The sequence below is a fragment of the Oncorhynchus kisutch genome, linkage group LG10 (assembly GCF_002021735.2).
Source record: "Oncorhynchus kisutch isolate 150728-3 linkage group LG10, Okis_V2, whole genome shotgun sequence".
In the NCBI taxonomy this organism is placed as follows: Eukaryota; Metazoa; Chordata; class Actinopteri; order Salmoniformes; family Salmonidae; genus Oncorhynchus; species Oncorhynchus kisutch.
The window spans coordinates 52,602,644-52,624,724 of NC_034183.2; the positions used below are offsets into that span (position 1 = coordinate 52,602,644).

A 22,081-nucleotide genomic window follows, 5' to 3' on the forward strand; every position below is an offset into this window, starting at 1 on the left:
CCTTAATATTATATTTTGTGCAGCAGCTGTTATTAACAAATAGACACAGACCCGCCACCCCTTGTCTTACAGGAGGCAGCTGTTCTATCTTGCCGATGCACGGAAAACCCAGCCAGCTGTATGTTATCCATGTCGTCGTTCAGCCATGACTCGGTTAAACATAAGATATTACAGTTTTTAATGTCCGGTTGGTAGGTTACTCTTGATCGAACGATTGCACATTGGTTAATAGAACTGATGGTAGAGGTGGATTACTCACTCGCCATCAGATCCTTACAAGGATCCCTGACCTACGTCCCCGATATCTCTATCTCATGCGAATGATGGGGATTGGACCTTGGACCTTTGTCCAGTACGAGTTGAGTAATCGCTGTCCTCATATCCAGAAACGCAAATCAGATCACGCCTCCCTTCTGCACCTCCCTTCATATAGACAGAAACTCTAGTACCCATGGTAAGGACTGTCCAATGTTGTTCTGACCAATCGGAGTCTATGCTTCAAGATTGTGTTGATCACGTGGACTGGGATATGTTCCGGGTTGTCTCTAAGAATAACATTGACATATACACTGACACGGTGACTGAGCTAATCAGGAAGTGCATAGGGGATGTTGTTCCCACTGTGATGATTAAACGGATCCAAACCCAAAACCGTGGATAGATGACAGCATGAAATCTTGAACCACCGTATCTAACCTCGGCAAGGTGACTGGGATTATGGTAGAGTACAAACAGTCCAGTTATGCTCTCAATAAGGCAATAAAACATGCGAAACGTCCGAACAGAGGCAAAGTGGAGTCTCAAATCAACAGCTCAGACACGAGACGTATGTGGCAGGGACACCAAACAATCTCAGATTATAAAGGGAAAACCAGACATGTCGCAGACACTGATGTCTTTCTCTCGGACAAGCTAAACACCTTCTTTGCACATTTCAAAGAAAACACAGTGCCACCAATATAGGCCGTGATGCAGGTCACCGAGGCTCATTAGGATGGTGTGCTCTTGTTATCCGTGGCTAATGTGAATAAGACATTGAAGCGTGTTGACCCTCGCAAGGCTGTCTGCCCAGACTGCATCCTAAGCCACATCCTTAGGGCATGTGCAGACCAGCTGGCTGGAGTTTTTACGGACATATTCAAGCTCTCCCTATCCCAGTCTGTTGTCCCCACTCAAGATGTCCACCATTGTTCCTGTACCCAAGAAAGTGAATGTAACGGAACTAAATTACTATCAACCTGACTCACTCACTTCTGTAATCATGAAGTGCTTTGAAAGGCATCACCTCCACCTTACCCGACACCCTAGACCCACTGCAATTTGCATACTGCTCCAATAGATCCTCTTCTTTGCTCCAATAGATCCACTGTACACTGCCCTATCCCATCTGGACAAGAAGAATACCTATGTAAGAATGCTGTTTATTGACTACAGCTCAGCCTTCAATACCATAGAACCCGCCAAGCCCTGGGTCTGAACCCCGCCCTGTGCAATTGGGTCCTGGACTTCCTGACGGGCTCTCGCCCCAGGTGGTGAAGGGAGGCAGCAACACCTCTGCTTACGCTTATCCTTAACACAGGGGCCCCACAAGGGTGCATGTTCAGCCCCCTCCTGTACTCCCTGTACTGAACCCTGTACCTTCGAGGCTGCTGCCCTATGTTTATTGTCATGGAACACTGGTCACCTTAATGTTTCATACTGTTTTACCCACTTAATACGTACAGTGCATTCGGAAAGTATTCAGATCCCTTGAATTTCTCCACATTTTGTAACATTAGTCTTATTCTAAAATTGATTAAATCGTTTTTTTCTCATCAATTTACACACAATACCCTATAATGACAAAGCAAAAACAGGTTTTTAGCCATTTTTGTAAATGTATAAACAAAAAATATATGGAAATATCACATTTACATAAGTATTCAGAACCTTTATTCAGTACTTTGTTGAAGCACCTTTTGAAGCAATTACAGCTCCGAGTCTTCTTGGGTTCGACGCTACAAGCTTGGCACACCTGTATTTGGGGAGTTTCTCCCATTCCCCTCTGCAGATCCTCTCAAGCTCCGTCAGTTTGGATGGGCAGCGTGGCTGACAGCTATTTTCAGTTATCTCGAGAGATGTTCTATCGGGTTCAAGTCCGGGCTCTGGCTGGGCCACTCAAGGACATTCAGAGACTTGTCCCGAAGCCACTCCTGTGTTGTCTTGGCTGTGTGCTTAGGGTCATTGTCCTGTTGGAAGGTGAACCTTCGCCCCAGTCTGAGGCTCTGAGCACTCTGGAGCAGGTTTTCATCAAGGATCTCTTTGTACTTTGCTCCATTCATCTTTCTCTCGACCCTGACTAGTCTCCCAGTCCCTGCCACTGAAAACCATCCCCACAGCATGATGCTGCCAACACCATGCTTCACCGTAGGGTTTGGGCCAGGTTTCCTCCAGACGTGATGCTTGGCAGTCAAGCCAAAGAGTTCAATCTTTGTTTCATCAGATCAGAGAATCTTGTTTCTCATGGTCTGAGACTTTAGATGCCTTTTGGCAAACTCCAAGCACGCTGTCTTGTGCCTTTTTTACTGAGGAGTGGCTTCCGTCTGGCCAGTCTACAATAAAGGCCTGATTGGTGGAGTGCTGCAAAGATGGTTGTCCTTCTGGAAGATTCTCCCATCTGTCAGAGTGACCATCGGGTTCTTGGTCACATCCCTGACCAAGGCCCTTCTCCCCTGATTGCTCAGTTTGGCTGGGCGGCCAGCTCTAGGAAGAGTCTTGGTGGTTCCAAACCTCTTCCATGTAAGAATGGGGGAGGTCACTGTGTTCTCGGGGACCTTAAAATGCTGGTACCCTTCCCCAGATCTGTGCCCTGACACAATCCTGTCTCGGACCTCTACAGACAATTCTTTCGACCTCATGGCTTGGGTTTTGCTCTCACATGCACCGTCAACTGTGGGACCTAACATAGACAGGTGTGTGCCTTTCCAAATCATGTCCAATCAAGTTGTAGAAACATTTCAAGGATGATCAATGGAAACAGGATGCACCTGAGCTCAATTTCGAGTCTCATAGCAAAGGGTCTGAATACTTCCGTAAATAATGTATGTATGATGCATTTCTGTTTCTAAAACCTTTTTTCACTTTGTCATTACGGGGTATTGTGTGTAGATTTATGAGGAGAACAATTTATTTAATCCATTTTAGAGTAAGGCTGCAACGTAACAAAATGTGGAAAAAGTCTACGGGTCTAAACACGTTCCGATTGCACTGTACATACTGTATTCTAATCCAGGCCAATCCTATTGAACTATTGCTGTACATATACTATTCTATCCTACGTGTTCTACAGATATACTACATGTTCTATCCATATACTGTCCATAACGTCTATACATCCCATCAAATGCATATATATTTATACTCTGGACTCTGACATTGCTCATCCTAATATTTCTATATTTTTTAATTCCATTATTTAACTTTTTAGATTTGTGTGTATTGTTAGATATTACAGCGCTGTTGGAGCTCGGAACATAAAGCATTTCGTTGTACCTACAATAACATCTGCTAATATGTGTATGCTACCAATACAATTTGATTTAATTTGATTTGCCGGGGGACAATTGGTCCTTTTGTTGCCGTCTGTCTGTCCTGTATCCGGAAGCTGCCCAGCCATGCCGTGCGATGGGAAAGGCAGGAAGTAACTGTGAAAGGCAGGAAGTATGGGAAAGGCAGGAAGTAACTGCCCCTCCCCTCCATCCCACCGCCACAGGCTAAGCTCCTTTTCAGGCTCCCTGTGTGGAACAGCTGGGCTATGTCAGCCTGGAAACATACACTTAACCAACACCTAGACAAACAAGACCAGCAGCACTTATGTACGCCTACACAAATACACAGGCACAAAACACACTCACTTAAATACACAGAAAACCATTCATGATGAACTTAGAACTCTCAAACAGACCTTTATCCATACACAAATCTACTGTAGTAGGTCAACAGTAAACACACACACACACACATCTTGATCATTTATCAAGAGTGTTCTGGACTGATTCCTCCTCTGTTGAAAAATAGATCCATCACGTTAAAGTATACTCAATTTAATTCGATTGATAATTCATTTGTTGTTCAGTCAGGCGGGGGAGGCGGGGGAGGGGAGAGCAGGTTGTTGCCAGAGAGAGAGACTTTAATACAGCTTTTAACCATCACTTTGGCACTAATTTCAGAACCTTGTGGTCATTTTTCAAAACTCTAGACACAAAACTCAAAAAGGTCCTCACTTGTAACACAGGCTGTCCAATGTTCAAAACATTGCATTGTGCATTCATATCTTTAAAGAAACCTTGCACTTGCAGAATCATTGGTTCAAATAACTTATTTATTATGAAATACCATAGGAACATTCATTTAGATCACCCACACACAAGATACCTAGAGTTTCACTGTGTCAATCATTAAATAATGTCGTACAAAATATGGGATAGATGTTTCATTATGGTGCTACACGTAAATACATCACTGTAAAATGACTAGTAGAGAGAATACTACAGACACAGTGGAATCATTGAACAAAATATGACATTTATTGATGAAATACAATAAAATCACAGCATAGGTTTCTTTGAATCAAAGCAAAAATAATTAGCTACAAAAAAATAAAAAACAGTTAAAGGTCAACTGCAGTGTTCCTCACCTGGCTTACTGTAAAACATCACTGCAGTGTTCCTCACCTGGCTTACTGTAAAACATCACTGCAGTGTTCCTCACCTGGCTTACTGTAAAAAGCAAAACAAAAGATTGATTACTGTACTTCTATATTTCCATCAACCCTGTCTTGTGGATTTAGCCACAGGTTCTCATCCACATCACAACGAATGTTTTCATTAAGAAACATCTTGGGAAGAATCTTCGGGAGAATCCGGGCCTGACACTGGTCTGCCGTGATGTCATTGCATGCGTCATCCATGGCCTGGAGAATGAAGGCTGGCTTGTTCGTGAGGGCGCCTATCATATACCATCAACCTCCATGTGGAGATAAATTACTCATTCAGGTTAAGGAAAGGAGAGTATGGGGGTAAGCACAGGGTGGTAAATTGTGGATGGGCATGAAACCATGCTTGCACCATTTGAGCATGGTGGAACCTGACATTATCCCACATAATGACATAGGTCATGCCATCAGCTCTACAGACCTGATTTAGCTCATCAAGGATGATTACATTCGAACAGCGAATCATGTTGCTGCCTGCAACTCAATATATAGAGTGTATAGAGTAGAGAGCTTTAGATGTTGTTTGACCAAACATTAGAACGGGTAAGATGAGTAATCTAAACAACTTTGACCGTGGTATGATTGTTGATGCCACACATGGTATTTCCAGCATCTCAGACACAGCTGCCTTCCTGGGATTTTTACGCACTACAGCCTCTAGAGTTTACAGAGAATGGTGCGATAAACAAAACACATTCAGTGAGAGACATTTCTGTGGGAAAAACCACCTTGTTAATGAAAGAGGTCAGAGGAGAATGTCCAGACTCATTCAAGCTAGCAGAAAGGCCACAAACGCTCAAATAACAGCTGTTTTAAACAGTGGTGTGCAGAAGAGCATCTCTTAACGTACAACACCGTGAATAATTCAGGCTGTTGTGGAGGCAAAAGGGGGTCCTACCCATTACTAGATAGGTGTGGAGGCAAAAGGGGGTCCTACCCAGTACTAGATAGGTGTACCTAATAAAGTAGCCGGTGAGTGTACAGTAATATCAAATCTGAAAACATGGTCTGGAAAAGTAGTACATGGGACCAAAGAAACAGTGTCTGATAAAGAATGATGGTGAAATATTACATCCATAGATAATGTAGTCCAATTGGTTCATGTTCCACGGTAATTGGTGTCAATGGATCTCGTTATCCTTAAACCTTCATGATTGAAACATGGAATATTGTTCGTCAGTTTCCGGAAACTATGCATTAAGAGTAACGCAACAGTTACTTATCATTTTGAGCAGTTGTATCAGTTGACAGTTAGATCATTGTAATGAAATGACTAGACAGTCATTTCAGATGTAATGTGTGTATAGCATTTTGAAATGGTAATACTTTGATGTCAAGTTGTGTCATTTTGAACAGGTGATTTTAGATCAATGAACAAATGATCTTAGCTTTATGTGTATCGTATCCAAGCAATTGGAGAAAGTGTTAAAAAAATTTTTTACATTTTGCATTTTGATCATTGGTTGTGAGTTTTGTTTCTAGAGTTTTGAAAAATGACATCAAGGTTCTGAAATTAGTGCCAAAGTGATTGTAAAAAACTGTAAGGTTAGAAATGTGCCCTTAGAAAAAAATGCATATTTGCTTGTAACAAGAAGCAATTCATGTTTGGAGTGCTGTGTGTGGGACAGCATGTAACGGGGAGAATGAGATGAGACTTAGATACTTTGATCAACAGAGAGAGAGAGAGAGAACACTGCCTCCCTTTACTATCAAGCATATTATATACTCAGTGTTGCTGCCTGCTGCTATTGGTGTTTTTAGGGTTCCAAGCTGGCGCTGTCGTCACAGTCCTCCTCCTATCTCATAATTTTTGTAGGCATGCATGCTGCTGTGTACTTCTCCCCATGATCTAGGAATGAGTCACGTATCTGGAGTTCATACAGTCTGAAGAAGACAGAGCTTTCCCAGAACTCCCTCTTCTATCATGAAAGGATACATATTATTATCTGAGAGGAAATACTGTTATCTGTGTATAGGAGATAGAAGAGTCGGTGTGTGTCTGTGTATGTCCGTCTGTCCTTCTGTCTGCAAGTAGGAAATGACACAACGGAGCCAGAAGGACATAACATCCACCCCTCCTGCTGACCACAGGCAGTTGCCTATAGGTGTCACTTGTAGGGGGTATGTAAAAGCCCAGATGGTACAGCAGGCTTAGGCCAATGAAACACACAGCACACACAAGGTACACATTCCCCATGGGAGGCCCAGCTGCTTACATAAATCACTGACTCCATGAGCCTAGCCTAGTATAGAGACACCAGTCATCGCTCACAAAACCATTAGACAACTCACCCATTCACCTTCCTCCCTGCTTGCACAGAAATAGCTAATAACACTGTCAGACTGTTTGTATGTGCCCTCATTGCCTCAATGAGCTCCAACATTAGCTTTACTATTAGTCCTAGTGTGTGTGTGTGTGTGTTATTAACAGGCCGATCATCGTTATCTTTCATTAGCCTTACTGCACATAAACACAATGTGGCACATTTAGTACTGAACAGGATCTTTACATGGGCAGGGGGCATACAGGGGTATACTGTGAGATGTGCCAGGAGAACCTCTCTTAGAGCTCTATTCTTTTGGGAGGCTTAAGACTGCACAGTCCAGCCTACTGGGCAACTTCCCAGAATAATGGCATTTTATAAGACACAGAGCCCTACTCATAATCAATGAGGCTTTCCCCGAGAAGTTAAAGACAGAACATATCTCTTGTTGATCAAATCTCATCGCATACACTACATGACCAAAAGTATGTGGACACATCTTACTCCAGAATCATGGGCATTAGTATGGAGTTAGTCCCCTCTTTGCTGCTATAACAGCCTTCACTCTTCTGGGAAGGCTTTCCACTAGATGTTGGAACATTGCTGCTGGGACATGCTTCCATTCAGCCACAAGAGCATTAGTGCTCTCGGGCACTGGCTTGCAGTCAGCATTCCAATTCATCCCAAAGGTGTTCGATGGGGTTGAGGCCAGGGGTCTGTGCAGGACAGTCAAGTTCTTCCACTCCAATCTCGACAAACCTTTTATGTATGGACCTCGCTTTGTGCATGGGGGCATTGTCATGCTAAAACAGGAAAGGGTCTCCCCAAACTGTTACCACAAAGTTGGAAGCACAGAATCGTCTAGAATGTCATTGTATGCTGTAGCGTTAAGATTTCCCTTCACTGGAAATAAGGGGCCAGAACCATGAAAAACAGCCCCAGACCATTAGTCCTTCTCCACCAAACTTTACTGTTGGCACTAACTATGCATTTGGGAAGGTGGCGTTCTCCTGCCATCCGCCAAACCAAGATTTGTCCGTCGGACTGCCAGATGGTGAAGCGTGATTTATCACTCCAGAGAACCCATTTTCACTGCTCCAGAGTCCAATGGCGGCGCGCTTTACACCAATGCAGCCGACGTTTGGCATTGTGCATGGTGATCTTAGGCTTGTGTGCGGCTGCTCGGCCATGGAAACCCATTTCATGAAGAGCTCCCAACAAACAGTTGCAGCATAAGTGACGTTGCTTCCAGAGGCAGTTTGGAACTCGGAAGTGAGTGTTGCAACCGAGGACAGAAGATTTTTTACGCGCTACGTGCTTCAGCACTCGGTGGTTTCATTCTGTGAGCTTGTGTGGCCTACCACTTCGCTACTGAGCCGTTGTTGCTCCTAGACGTTTCCACTTCACAATAACAGCACTTACAGTTGACCAGGGTAGCTCTAGCTGTGCAAACATTTCACAAACTGACTTGTTGGAAAGGTGGCATCCTATGACAGTGCCACGTTGAAGTCACTGATCTCTTCAGTAGGGCCATTCTACTGCCAATGTTTGTCTATGGAGATAGCATGGCTGTGTGTTTAGATTCTATACACCTGTCAGCAACGAGTGTGGCTAAGATAGCCAAATCCACTAATTTGAAGGGGTGTTTTTTTTCTCCACCCCTTTCCTCATGGCATCGAGCCACACATCTTGCCGTGTGATTGCACATTGTGGTATTTCACCTAACAGATATGGGAGTTGATCAATGTTTGATTTATTTTCTAATTCTTTGTGGGTCTGTGTGATCTATTGGAAATATGTGTCTCTAATGTTTATTTTTTATTTATTTTATTTTACCTTTATTTAACCAGGTAGGCAAGTTGAGAACAAGTTCTCATTTACAATTGCGACCTGGCCAAGATAAAGCAAAGCAGTTCGACAGATAAAACGACACAGAGTTACACATGGAGTAAAAACAAACATACAGTCAATAATGCAGTATAAACAAGTCTATATACAATGTGAGGTGAGAAGGGAGGTAAAGGCAAAAAAGGCCATGATGGCAAAGTAAATACAATATAGCAAGTAAAATACTGGAATGGTAGTTTTGCAATGGAAGAATGTGCAAAGTAGAAATAAAAAATAATGGGGTGCAAAGGAGCAAAATAAATAAATAAATTAAAATTAAATACAGTTGGGAAAGAGGTAGTTGTTTGGGCTAAATTATAGGTGGGCTATGTACAGGTGCAGTAATCTGTGAGCTGCTCTGACAGTTGGTGCTTAAAGCTAGTGAGGGAGATAAGTGTTTCCAGTTTCAGAGATTTTTGTAGTTCGTTCCAGTCATTGGCAGCAGAGAACTGGAAGGAGAGGCGGCCAAAGAAAGAATTGGTTTTGGGGGTGACTAGAGAGATATACCTGCTGGAGCGTGTGCTACAGGTGGGAGATGCTATGGTGACCAGCGAGCTGAGATAAGGGGGGACTTTACCTAGCAGGGTCTTGTAGATGACATGGAGCCAGTGGGTTTGGCGACGAGTATGAAGCGAGGGCCAGCCAACGAGAGTGTACAGGTCGCAATGGTGGGTAGTATATGGGGCTTTGGTGATAAAACGGATTGCACTGTGATAGACTGCATCCAATTTGTTGAGTAGGGTATTGGAGGCTATTTTGTAAATGACATCGCCAAAGTCGAGGATTGGTAGGATGGTCAGTTTTACAAGGGTATGTTTGGCAGCATGAGTGAAGGAATGTAATTAATACAACTCTTCTCACCCTGAGAATGTGGTCATACATTTGGCAGGTTAGGAAGTGCAGCTCAGTTTCCACTTCATTTTGTGGGCAGTGTACACATATCCTGTCTTCTCTTGGGAGCCAGGTCTGCCTATGGAGACCTCTCTCAATAGCAAGGCTATGCTTACTAAGTCAAGGATTTTCTTAATTTTGGGTCAGTCACAGTAGTCAGTTATTCCGCCACTGTGTACTCTCTGTTTAGGAAAAGATAGCATTCTAGTTTGCTCTGTTTTTTGGTTGATGCTTTCCAGTGTGTCAAATAGTTATCTTTTTGCTTTCTCATAATTTGGTTCGGTCTTATTGTGTTGCTGGCCTGGGGCTCTGTAGGGTCTGTTTGTGTTTGAGAACAGAACCCCAGAACCAGCTGGCTGAGAGGACGCTTCTCTAGGTTAATCTCTCTGTAGGTGAGGTATTTGTGGTTGAATGTGTGGGCATCGCCTCCTTTGAAGTGGTTGTAGAATTACATTTTGATAACTAACAGGTATAGTCCCAATTCTGCTTTGCATGCATTGTTTGGAGTTTTGCGTTGTACACAAAGTATGTATTTCTCTCTCTCTCTTTTTCATCGTCTCACAGGGTGAGAAGAGTTGTATTAATTAATAGCTTCTTAGAACTGATGCCTGATGCTGTAAACAAAGTTGAGCTTGAGCCTGCAAACGACCCAGAAAGTAAACTTGTAGAGCCAGCCAGATAGGGAACGGGACAATCAAAGAAGGGCATGAGATAGAGAACAGGGAAACTGTAAATCTGATTGGCCGATAGCCCTTTCCCCTAGCCTACTCTGACCATCATTGGCTAATGGAAAAATAAATCCCTGCCACACAGACGCTCACACACACACATGCATACACTACACACACTCATAAGCACTCACACACATAAGTCAAGAGGCAGACCCTGGGCTAATTCAGTACCAGGGAATTGTATTACTGGCTGCTCTCCATGTAGAGGAGGGGAGAGAAGAGGGGAGAGGTGGTTCGGGGGGGGGGGGGGGGGGGGGGGTGTATTACAGGAAGGGAGGGAGGGGGAAAGCGTAGAGAAGGCTAGGACTCAGGGGTGGGGTTGGAGAATGCAGACAGAGCAACAGCTTGAGCTCAGGGACTACAGTGAACTGAAAGTAAGAGCGTGGTGTGCTCTCAAAGAAGGAGTGAGAAAGAGAAAGCCAGAAAAGGAGATGAAAGGAAACAAGACACATCAATCTACGTAAAGGAGGGCGTGTGGACAAAAGACTGACATTGTAGTTCTATAGGAGCCTAGCGGAGGGGGAGAAAAGAGGGGGGGAAAGGAGAGAGGAGATTTTTATAGGGTACAGACAGAGATATGATAGTCTGCTTATAGAAGAGGTGTGCCTGGAAACGCTCTGAGAAAGAGACAGAGGGGGAGAGACGGAGAGAGAGAGAGAAAGAGAGGGCGGAAAATGAGGGGGGAGTGAGTGAGACAGAAAGATTAACCACAGTCAGAAAGAGCGAGAGTGAGCAGTGAAGGACAATCTGGGGCAAATAGCAAGGGAGGGAGGGGGAGGTAAAAATAAGAAAAGGAAAGAGGGGAAAGGTCTGAAACAAACTAATGTGTAAGTGCTGAGTGAAGGACAATAGGAGAGAGAGAGAGAGAAAAGAAGAGGAGGGGGCCAGCCAGAGGAAGTAGCAGGGCGAGAGAGGCATGAGGGGACTGTTCTCCTTTATGCTCACCCTGTCCATCCTGGGGACTGTCCTGACTGCACTCGTCTGGTACTTCTTCAGCAAACAGTGAGTCCCACTCCTTTCACACCCCTTCTCCTTAACTTCCTCCATCTTGACTGGGCAGGTGTTGGAGCCTTTAGCCCCGGGCTAGGGTGGGGGATTAGGTCTGGCTGGTGGTAGCTAGCTGAATATCCTCCAGACAGATTCCGAGAGGAAGGGAGGAAGGGAGTGAGTCTCCACACTTCTGATTTTAAGAATGTGACTGTTTCACATCGGTTGGTGTGAGTAGCTGCTGTAGTGGAACAAGGTAAGAGTTGTATATTATATGTTTGGTATTGGTGGTTATGCCTGTTCACTGCCTGTTCACTGGTTCCCTCTCCACCTTCTCTCTCTCTCTCTCTCTCTCTCTCTCTCTCTCTCTCTCTCTCTCTCCCCCTCTCTCTCTCCTCTCTCTCTCTCTCTCTCTCTTCAAAGCAGTGGTTGGCTTTCTCAATGCTTGTTACTGTGGGCATCTTAACTAAACCACCGAAACCTCATGATTATGTGGTGGAAAAGAGAGGGAGAGAGAGAAACGTCTGTTTGTGCCTCAGCAGAGTTGATGGATTTCATACCAGCCCACTATTAATGAACTCTGAACAACCTGTACCAATTTGACATCTTGTGTTGAAGCGAACTCAACTGTTAATTTTACAATGGTAGGTAGAATAAGTTGAAGGTGTTGCAAATGCACATGGATGGTTCAACGTTGGTGAATGTTGAAATATCACACTTAAACAAAAACATTATAGCAGATCTTTTCTCCCCTTGACCAGTTGTTTCTAAAAAAAAAAACATACAAACCTGGCGTGTGCTTGTAGGTGTGCTCTGTTAGATATTGATTTTAAATAGTGATCTATTTTCAGTGGGAAATTAATAAGTTGCCTGTAGGCAGAGGAAGATAAGTGAGTGAAAGGGGAACAGAACATTTGTACAAGAGATCGAGATCGAAAAGTCACTGCAATGTGCCTTCTCATGCTGTTACCGCAAAACACGCCTGATGAACACACTGTTTTCGCTTAGCGTCGGCCCTTCTGTGACAGGGAAACTTGAGAGCCATTTTTTCCCCTCCCCAGTCATGTCTCGATGAAACTAACTGTCTAAATGGTCTCTGTCTGAATGTGACTTGAGACTCTCAGATTCTTCTTAGAACTAAACATTGACATTCACCATCTGCAGGATATGACAATTATCCCACCATAAAAAACTGTCCACAAGAGTGTCGCATTCTGGAGTGGGGAAACTCATGCACCCTCTGTAGTGTGTTCATAAAATATCTCTTTATAGTTCACTTCAAGGGGGATTATCTGTATACAGTAAAACCAGGCTTGATCTTGCACTCGGATTACTTATCAGATCTAAATATGAACAGTCCCCTGTCTTTCCGTTCATTTGCAGTTGGCACTTACTTGTGTAATGCTGCTGTGAAACCCCTTCACGAATTCAGGGTTTCCTGTTAGATAATCAGTAAAACACGCTAGACTCAGAGGGATATGGTAAAATGGCTGCCCGGTGTGTTCTGTTTTGCCTCTCGATAACCCTTTAGCTCACCAGGTTATTGTTACAGTGCGCACAACATTCAGCTATTGATTTAATGTAAACCCACTGTAAAATGATCACATCAACACAATTCATTCAGCGAAGGTAACATGGTAAACTCAAACACTGCAAATACAACAGCAAACAACGCAGATATACAAGTGTTGACAAGATAAGTGGTGTACTGGGTTCAAACAGAGGTCAACTCATCCTTCTATTCTCTCTGTCTTCCTCTGTCCCTGTTGGTGTACATAGCAATGTTCAACCTGGCAGACCCCCCCACAAAAGTCATATTATGAACTCTGGGCCAGTCCCCTCCAGAACATGCAAGGGCTGCAGGTGAGACTAGACACACGCCCTGGCAACCCACAATCCTCTCTGCTCAACAACCACCTCATCTGTCTCTCTCCTGTTATTAACTTCATTATATGGTTCATAACTGCATGTTCTATGTTTTGTGTGTGTGTGTGTGTGTGTGTGTCTGTGTGTGCGTGTCTGTGTGTCTGTGTGTGTGTCAAAGGGATACAGTCACTGACAAAGTGGTGGAGCTCTACTCTCACAGCTGGAAGAAGCAGGAGGACAAGTTCAGAAATTTCAGGTGAAATATCAACGCACAATAAACCCAGACTCTGAGCCCCACTAAAAGCCAGCCACGATGAGCCTAAGACCACTTTGTGAGGGTCACAAACTAAAACCAAAGGGATGTTTCCTTTCTACCTTAGAAGAATGAGAAACAAAAGCACGTGGAAGTGTGCTTAAAAGCAGGGGAAGTGACCTGTGAAATGTTAGCGTTTACTTCTTCGCGCTGCTAGTAGCAGCAGCAGCAGAGGTCAGAGTCGTGTGATTGTTGCATCAGTCAGTGGGTATTTCCCTTCTCAGCTGTCCTGTCTCCGCAGGCTAACACTGGCTTAGTAAAGCTCCCTGTGAGTATACAGAGACTCCCTCTGAGTATACAGAGACTTCTGTATACAAACAACACAAAAGAGAACTGCAAGGAGCTTTGTAAATGAATAAACACTTGAAAGGAAGGACACTCGAGAGAAGAAATTCTAAAATACTATATTTTTCAATTAACATCCCTTTCCAATTTTTATATTTATATCAAGACAAGACGATGAAGCCTTGTTTATGTATCCCTGTATCTGATATTTTCTTACATTTATCACCAGTAGCTTTTTATACCGAACTTATTAACCAGACTGTTTCAAAATAAGAGAAACGTGTGTATGAAATACGATTCGTTTACAGTACGCTTTTAATACTGTGTCTTTATCTTATAATCAAAAGGTTATTGTTGTGTTCTCAGGTCTCTTCTGAGTAACAGATGTAATGGACTCACCAAGGCTATGGTAACACAGGCTAACACTCCTCTGGGGTCAAAGGTTGTGTACGATGGAGAGAAAAGGAAGCCTCTTCAGGTGACCCCTGAACTCTTCAGCACCTTTGCTAAGGTTTGTTGCTCTGGTCCAGAGCGTCACCTCAATGAATAGTGTGTGTGAGTGTGTGTTTAAGAAAGAGAGTGACATGACACATATTGTGTTGCCTACAGGAGAATCCTTTTGTGAATACGACATGGGATACGTGTTCTGTGGTTGGGAATGGGGGAATCCTAGCTAATAGCAGCTGTGGAGAGAAAATCGACTCGGCCCAGTTTGTTATCAGGTGTGAGACAGAACTTACTCCACAATAATTACCTTTCCCTCCCAAACATTGTTAGACACAAATTCACTGACTACTTCCCTCTATGTCTCCCTCTCTCAGGTGTAACCTCCCTCCTCTGGAGAATGGCTATGAGCGAGACGTGGGCAACAAGACAGACCTGGTGACAGCTAATCCCAGCATCCTCATGGAGAAGTGAGTTTGGGGGTACATTGGGCTTCTCATACTGCTTATCATCTGGTGTTTTATGGTGGATTGAGAAATGATCTGGTCATATATTCTAGTGCTGGTCAAATGTATCTCCTCCAGCTGTTCTTCAACCTCTCTCTTTTTTCTCTCCATCCCATCCTCTCTCAGATATGGGGGCCTGCAGGAGCGTCGTCGGCCCTTCGTGGAGAGCCTGCGTAGCTATGGCGACTCCCTGATGCTCTTGCCAGCCTTCTCGTATGGCCACAACACGCCCGTGTCTCTGCGGGCCCTCTACACCATCCAGGACTTTGACAGCCCCTCGCGGCCCGTCTTCCTCAACCCAGAGTACCTACAGAGTCTGGCTCGCTTCTGGCAGGGCCAGGGCCTGCGAACGGTACGCCTCAGCACAGGACTCATCGTGGCTAGCCTGGCGTTGGAGCTGTGTGCCAACGTGCATCTCTACGGGTTCTGGCCCTTTAATGAACACCCCCACCGACACCAGCCCCTCACCAACCACTACTACGACGACAGGCAGAGTAAGAAGACGGTGCACGCCATGCCCGCTGAGTTTGACCACCTGCTAAGACTCCACACCCAGGGCGTGCTCAGGATACACCTGGGAGAGTGTGCACCCACCGCCAGGTAGGCCCCACCCCTTTACCGGAAATGTACCTACAGCTAGGACATACACAACAGGGACATAGGGCTCTCCTGTAGACTCTCTCAGGAGTCTTACCCAGTCGTTGCTACCTGCCAGATCGGATGGCCCCAACTGGCCCTGAACACTCTGGTATTCAGCACAGGGGCATGTTTTATGTGTCAGCTGTCTGGTCACAGTGGAGGAGCAAGGTGGAGGCTGGGACGTTTAGTCTCCCCAGCAGCTGTTTGTCGATTCTCATTTTTGAGAGTCTGCAGAAACAGGTTGATCCGCAATCAAATGATTTGTACTGGACCCAAAATGGGTATAAATACATGAAATATGCATATCATATACTGTATAGATTTACAATGATGTTTGTATCGTCACAAGTGTTCCAGCTAGAACATAGAGAATGTTTTTTTGTTTTGTTGGACATTAACTGAGAAGCCATTTTGGTGGTTAAATACAAAGTATCTTGGAGCATGTATGATTTAGATAAGGCCTTCCCAACTACAGTGGAGGGCCTAATATGACTACGCTTTCTGACTGTAGCCAAAATGATCACATGCGAGCCTTTAAGAGTTAACTGAATGTATGGTCATGTCAATCTAACACCTCCTGGATTGGACAATCTTCAGCTGGACCGTTACAGTCATATACATATTTAATATCAATGATGATTAAATGTGTTATATCTCATTGTGACATTGTGTATAATACATTCAATGTGGTACAGGGTCGTTCCATGAAATGAGTCCCTTTTTTTGTCTCTTTTGATATTTGAAGTAGAAATTGTGCACCAATATTGCATTTTAAAAGACTGTTATATTAAATGAAGGGCCCATTAATATAGACCACATGGTAAATTCAATAAATCAGATTTTTAATATGAATAAAGACTGGCTAAAGAACCAGAATTCTGAATTTCTATATCTCCCTCTGTGACGTCAAGAAAGATTCTAACGCACTTAAACCCAACATTATTACCATCATTGTAAAGCTTATTTTGTTGCTTTGACAAAGTTATTTCTGAAGATTATGATTTATTTCGTATGATAAAAAAAAAATGCCTGTCTGTCATTTTAAGGTCAACCCTGTGAACTGAAAATATAAAATATTTTTTGAAACGAAACATTGAATATCTAATAGTGTAAAAGCAGAGCTGCTTCTCATCATTTTTTTAGCAAATTTCTGGTGTTTTGTGGTGGAAAACTGAGTGGGGCATGTCAACCCTGTTACCCATATAGGAACAGGCTAGAATTTATTTTAAAAAAAAATTGTTTTTGTTTGTAATGCTTGCATTCATGTGCCATTCTCTGTTTCACCCACCCAAAGCTTCCATTGCTCCTGTCACAAGGAGGAATGGCTGATTTAAGATTAAATGGTATACCCTGTTGCAGTCAACCTTGATACTTTATTTGGCACTTAATAGGCACCGACTAGTAATTTTTTATTCAAACTCTTAAAATGAGAAAACACATTTTTTTATTAAGTTGAACATGTGCTCTTCATGACAGAATGTTAAAATTAGGTGAAATAAAACACGTTTTTTTCTTCACCAAGTTAGACTACCCAAAACCCAGCTAACAACAAACGCTCCCACAACTTTAGAGAGCGTTTCCTTAAAGAGTCTCATTAGGCCACCAGAAGGGACTCGTTTCCTGGAATGACCCTACTACTATATCAACACTTTTTGTTTCATCATTTCAAAATACATTTTGGGAAAGAAAAAACAGTGTTTCGATGATCCTGTAAACATAAAATAACAATAAAGGGTTCTTACACAGCAAGGACTGTACTAGATACCTCACCCAGGTCCAACAAACTCAGAGTAATGATGCAATTGTCTTTTAAAACAAATGTGAAAATTATCTAGTGAGTGTCATTAGTCCATTGTTAGTCCAGTGCTTGAAAGTAACCTGGCACAGTGTGTTTTATTTGTAACATTAACACACTGATGTTACATAACCCTTCAAACAGAGATATTTTCCAATCTGGTTCTTTGTACCATTTGACAGTCCTGGATGTAGCTCAAAGATGGCCTGGGCCCCAGCCTCAGTCTCGGGCCTCAGTCTCCCGGTTGGCTCTCTGGGTAGTGCCATGCCCACACTGGTACAACGCAACACAACCTCCCAGAGCCAGAAGCCTTGGGCTGGGCCCGACACCAACGTCTCTGGACCATCGGGACTGGGGCAGGGTGCTTCTGAAGACCCCACACAGGGTTCAGAGCAAAGGACAAAACACAGGACGGGGAACAGAAGGAGACCAGGGAAGTGATGACACCCATAAACATTTCTGGGGGTCCCCTTTCATAAAGTTTCCATGGTTACCAGCTCACACAGGCCAAAGCATTATAACAACAAATACTCTCCCCCCTGTGACCATGGTGACAGTAAATAATCTGTGCTGTGACTAAGTAACAACAGTAGCAAGGGAGTGGTGGGGGGATGCAGGATTGACAGTTCACTTATTAGCACTGTAGCTGCTGTAAGTAATATGTTAAGTATTATTTCCCTATAATGCAAGATATGTTTGGAAGGTAGAATTTAGTAGATATTCATTCTTACATGTTCTATGTTTGGACTGCTTTTGAAAGCAAAAGTCCAATTGAAAACATTATTGTCTTTTTTTTTTTTTTTTACTCGATTTTCATAACGGTAAGCTCGGACTAATGGTTTTATTAGCTAAACTAGCAAGTCTGTTTGTTTGGTTACCACAGCAAACTGTAGCTACGTAGTAAACTTGCTAGCTACTTTAATGGATGTTGAACACATTTCTAGCGTCAAATATCTTAAATTATGGCCATGGTTGTCACGCCCTGATCTGTTTCACCTGTCCTTGTGCTTGTCTCCACCCCCCTCCAGGTGTCGCCCATCTTCCCCACTTATCCTCTGGGTATTTATACCTGTGTTATACCTGTCTGTCTGTGCCAGTTCGTCTTGTTTGTTCAAGTCAACCAGCGTTTTGTCTCAGTGCCTGCTTTTTCCCTAGCCTCTCTTCTTCTCGTCCTCTTGGTTTTGACCCTTGCCTGACCTGACCCTGGGCCTGCCTGTACCTTGGCCCCACTACTCTGGATTATAGACCCCTGCCTGCCTTGAACTGTCGTTTGCCTGCCCCTGTTGCAATAAACATTGTTACTTCAACACAGTCTGCACTTGGGTCTTACCTGAAACGTGATAATGGTATAAAGGAGATAATCAACTCGGGGCTCTATGAGTTCTCTGGAAAATAATGCAACTCGGTGGAAGGTCAGTTCCACTCACCTAGCGCGTCGTGGAACACACCTTCCACCTTACTATTGTGTACCTTAGTAGCGCTTCCCTTCCTCCTCTTTCTACACCTTCCATCTCGTTCATTATTTTCCATAGAAAGCATCGCCCCGACTTGATTATCCCCTACCGACATTTCTTCGACCTCACTCCAATATGCTTTCCACACCATTTCAATGTATTTTGCTAGACCTCAAAGATAGACATTAACGGACTCTTATGCCACTACCAATAGCATTATCCATGTATGGAATGCTGTGTGAAAATGTCTTAGCATTGAGGTTGGTTTTTGCAAGTATTCAGACCGTTTGCTATGAGACTCGAAATTGAGCTCAGGTGCATCATGTTCCCATTGATCATCCTTGATGTTTCTACAACTTGATTGGTGTCCACCTGCAGTAAATTCAATTGATTGGATATGATTTGGAAAGGCACACACCTGTCTATATGACGTCCCACAGTTGACAGTGCATGTCAGAGCAAAAACCAAGCCATGTGGTCGAAGGAACTGTCTAGGCACAGATCTGGGGAAGGGTACCAAAAAAGTGATTGAACCAAGGTTGAACTCCCCAAGAACACAGTGGCCTCCATTATTCTTAAATGGAAGAAGTTTGGAACCACCAAGACTCTTCCTAGAGTTGGAACTGAGCAATCAGGGGAGAAGGGCCTTGGTCAGGGAGGTGACCAAGAACCCAATGGTCACTCTAACCGAGTTCCAGAGTTCCTCTGTGGAGATGGGAGAACCATCCAGAAGGATAACAATCTCTGCAGCACTTTATCAATCAGGCCTTTATTGTGGAGTGGCCAATCGGAAGTCACTCTTGTAAAAGGCACATGACAGCCTGCTTGGAGTTTGCCAAAAGGCACCCAAAGGACTCTGACCATGAGAAACAAGATTCACTGGTCTGATGAAACCAAGATTGAACTCTTTGGCCTGAATGCCAAGTGTCACGTCTGTAGGAAACCTGGCACCATCCCTACGGTAAAGCATGGTGGTGGCAGCATCATGCTGTGTGGATGTTTTTTAGCAGTAGGACTGGGAGACTAATCTGGAGAGACCTGAAAATAGCTGTGCAGCGACGCTCCCCATCCAACCTGACAGAGTTTGAGAGGATCGGCAGAGAAGAATGGGAGGAACTCCCCAAATACAGGTTTGCCAAGCTTGTAGCGTCATACCCAAGTCTTGAGGCTGTAATCGCTGTCAAAGGTGATTCAAGAAAGTACTGAGTAAAGGGTCTTTCAGTTTTTAATAAAAAAAAACTTGTTTCTGCTTTGTCATTATGGGGTATTGTGTGTAGATTGATGAATTTAATCCATTTGAGAATAAGGCTGTAATGTAACTAAATGTGAACACACTAATGCGCCACCAGTAACCTTTAGCACATATTATTCCTCCTGTATTCTACTATCATTACACTACCTTACCAGTCCAGAGCAGATATTTTCACTGTGTCTCCAGCCACTGGGGATACCTAAATTACCGGCTGGGTACTACTTTTTTTTTATCGTCCTGGGGCAGAGAACCAACCCGGAACAATCCCCTGGAAAGCACTGGTGTTACTCCTTTCCTCTTCCCTTGCTTTCCCCAAATACATCATGTTAACACAGCTTCTTTAATGCCAATTCAGTCAGCTAGGACACATAATAGGGAAAATACTTTTGTTACTGTTTGAAAGCAGCAGCCCCCACATGTTGCGGTTCAAGAACATGGGTTCATGAGATTCCATTCATGTGGACTGTGACCTCAGTGTAGAGCCAGCTGCTGCTCTCAGCTCCGCTCTGCTCTGTGTCCCACTGGCCCTTATCTCTGGGGAGCACTTATTTCGGGAAATCTAACAAACAAGTACACTAACTAAATCTTTCCATTTTTTTTTACACTGTAATATTCCCCCACCACCTCAGCTGTTTACTCACTAATGAACTGACTGACAAATGGAAGGATCGGAGAGAGTTTGTTTCAGTTTCTTAGAGTTTAAGTTCTTAGAATTGTGGTGACATTTTCTGAGATTATACTTATATTAGATCATAGATGGAATCAAACATGCATTTCTGCATGATTGCAAATAGGAAATCCCCTCTATTGTCTTTATACCAGTGGGGCCTCTCTGACAGTCAATCAAGGCTTCCCTGAAGGATCGAAATGTTCTCATACCAACCTGAAACTCAACTGTCACCAAATGAACAACTTCCAAACAAATATGACACAGCTGACATGAGAAGAAGTGACATATCTGACCCGTCTGCTGCATGGGTCCCTGGAATAGTGACACAGCATCAGCCTGTATGACTGTAATCCTTCTGATCGGTCCGTACAGCCCCCTGCTCTCCACCAATCAAAATCAAACGGGAGCCCGACTGTGAGAACAATACAACAACATACCAAAAGTCCATGTCAGTCTTTTCTTGTTCTGGTGATATGGTGCTTCTATACTGAAGTGACAGGCATCAGCGAGACATGAAGTACATTGATGGGGATACCAGACTGGAACTCTCAGAAACATCCTTCACAAAAGGCTAGAAAACAGTGCTTTTCTACTGTTGCTTTATGATGAAATCCCCAAAAGGTGACTTTGACAAGGATAGAGGACCTCTAACAGACTTACCCATCATCAGACAAATAGATCCCTGCATGTACATAAAGTGCTTCACTACATAGATATCAACAGACACATGCTTAAGGAAGAGCATGTGGCCTCCTGAAGAGGAGACACAGTTGACAAAATGTCATTTTGATTCAGTCTAACTGGAGACCTTTTTTTCCCCAGTTTATGTTCCGGGCCTGACATCAACATAATGTGACGTCTGAGAAAAGTATCTGTCTAATGTAGAACCGTCAGCTCCCACACAGTGAGACAAACAGCCTACAAGGCCAATCACAAGCCATTATGTCTCCTGCTGGAATGAAAAGTGCTGGGAAAGCGATGTGTCACATCTGCACTTCTGCTGAATACCGTCGCCTCCTAGTTCCAACCCCACTCACCAAGCACCATGGGACCATGTTGGGACAATGTTGACACAGAGTCTGGAAGAGTGCCCAAATCCACTTGCACACGCACACACACACACACACACACACACACACACACACACACAAGCACGCAGGGGCGGACTAGGACCAGAAATCAGCCCTGGCATTTACAGTGCCTTCAGAAAGTATTCACACCCCTTGACTTTTTACAAATGTTATTCTGTTACAGCCTGAATTTAAAATGGATTACATTTTGTGTCACTGGCCTACACACAATACACCATAATGTCAAAGTGCAATTATATTTTTTAGACATTGT

At 43.7% G+C, this 22,081-nt stretch overlaps 1 protein-coding gene across 3 annotated transcripts; it reads left to right on the plus strand.

Annotated features, from left to right (window-relative positions):
* Positions 1-10,812: 10,812 nt before the first annotated feature.
* On the plus strand, positions 10,813-18,668 carry LOC109898390 (alpha-2,8-sialyltransferase 8F-like). Of its 3 annotated transcripts, none has more exons than XM_020493350.2 (8): positions 10,813-11,528; positions 13,293-13,376; positions 13,558-13,635; positions 14,344-14,488; positions 14,587-14,699; positions 14,799-14,891; positions 15,054-15,527; positions 17,544-18,667. In XM_020493350.2, the coding sequence occupies exons 1-8, from the start codon at positions 11,443-11,445 to the stop codon at positions 17,800-17,802; spliced, it is 1,332 nt and encodes a 443-aa protein (XP_020348939.1). In that variant the 5' UTR covers positions 10,813-11,442; the 3' UTR covers positions 17,803-18,667. The 3 variants fall into 3 exon arrangements, with proteins under 3 accessions (XP_020348939.1, XP_020348940.1, XP_031689833.1); XM_020493351.2 differs by having other exon boundaries at positions 11,473-11,769; positions 17,544-18,668; XM_031833973.1 differs by lacking the exon at positions 10,813-11,528 and adding an exon at positions 11,913-12,157.
* Positions 18,669-22,081: the final 3,413 nt, after the last annotated feature.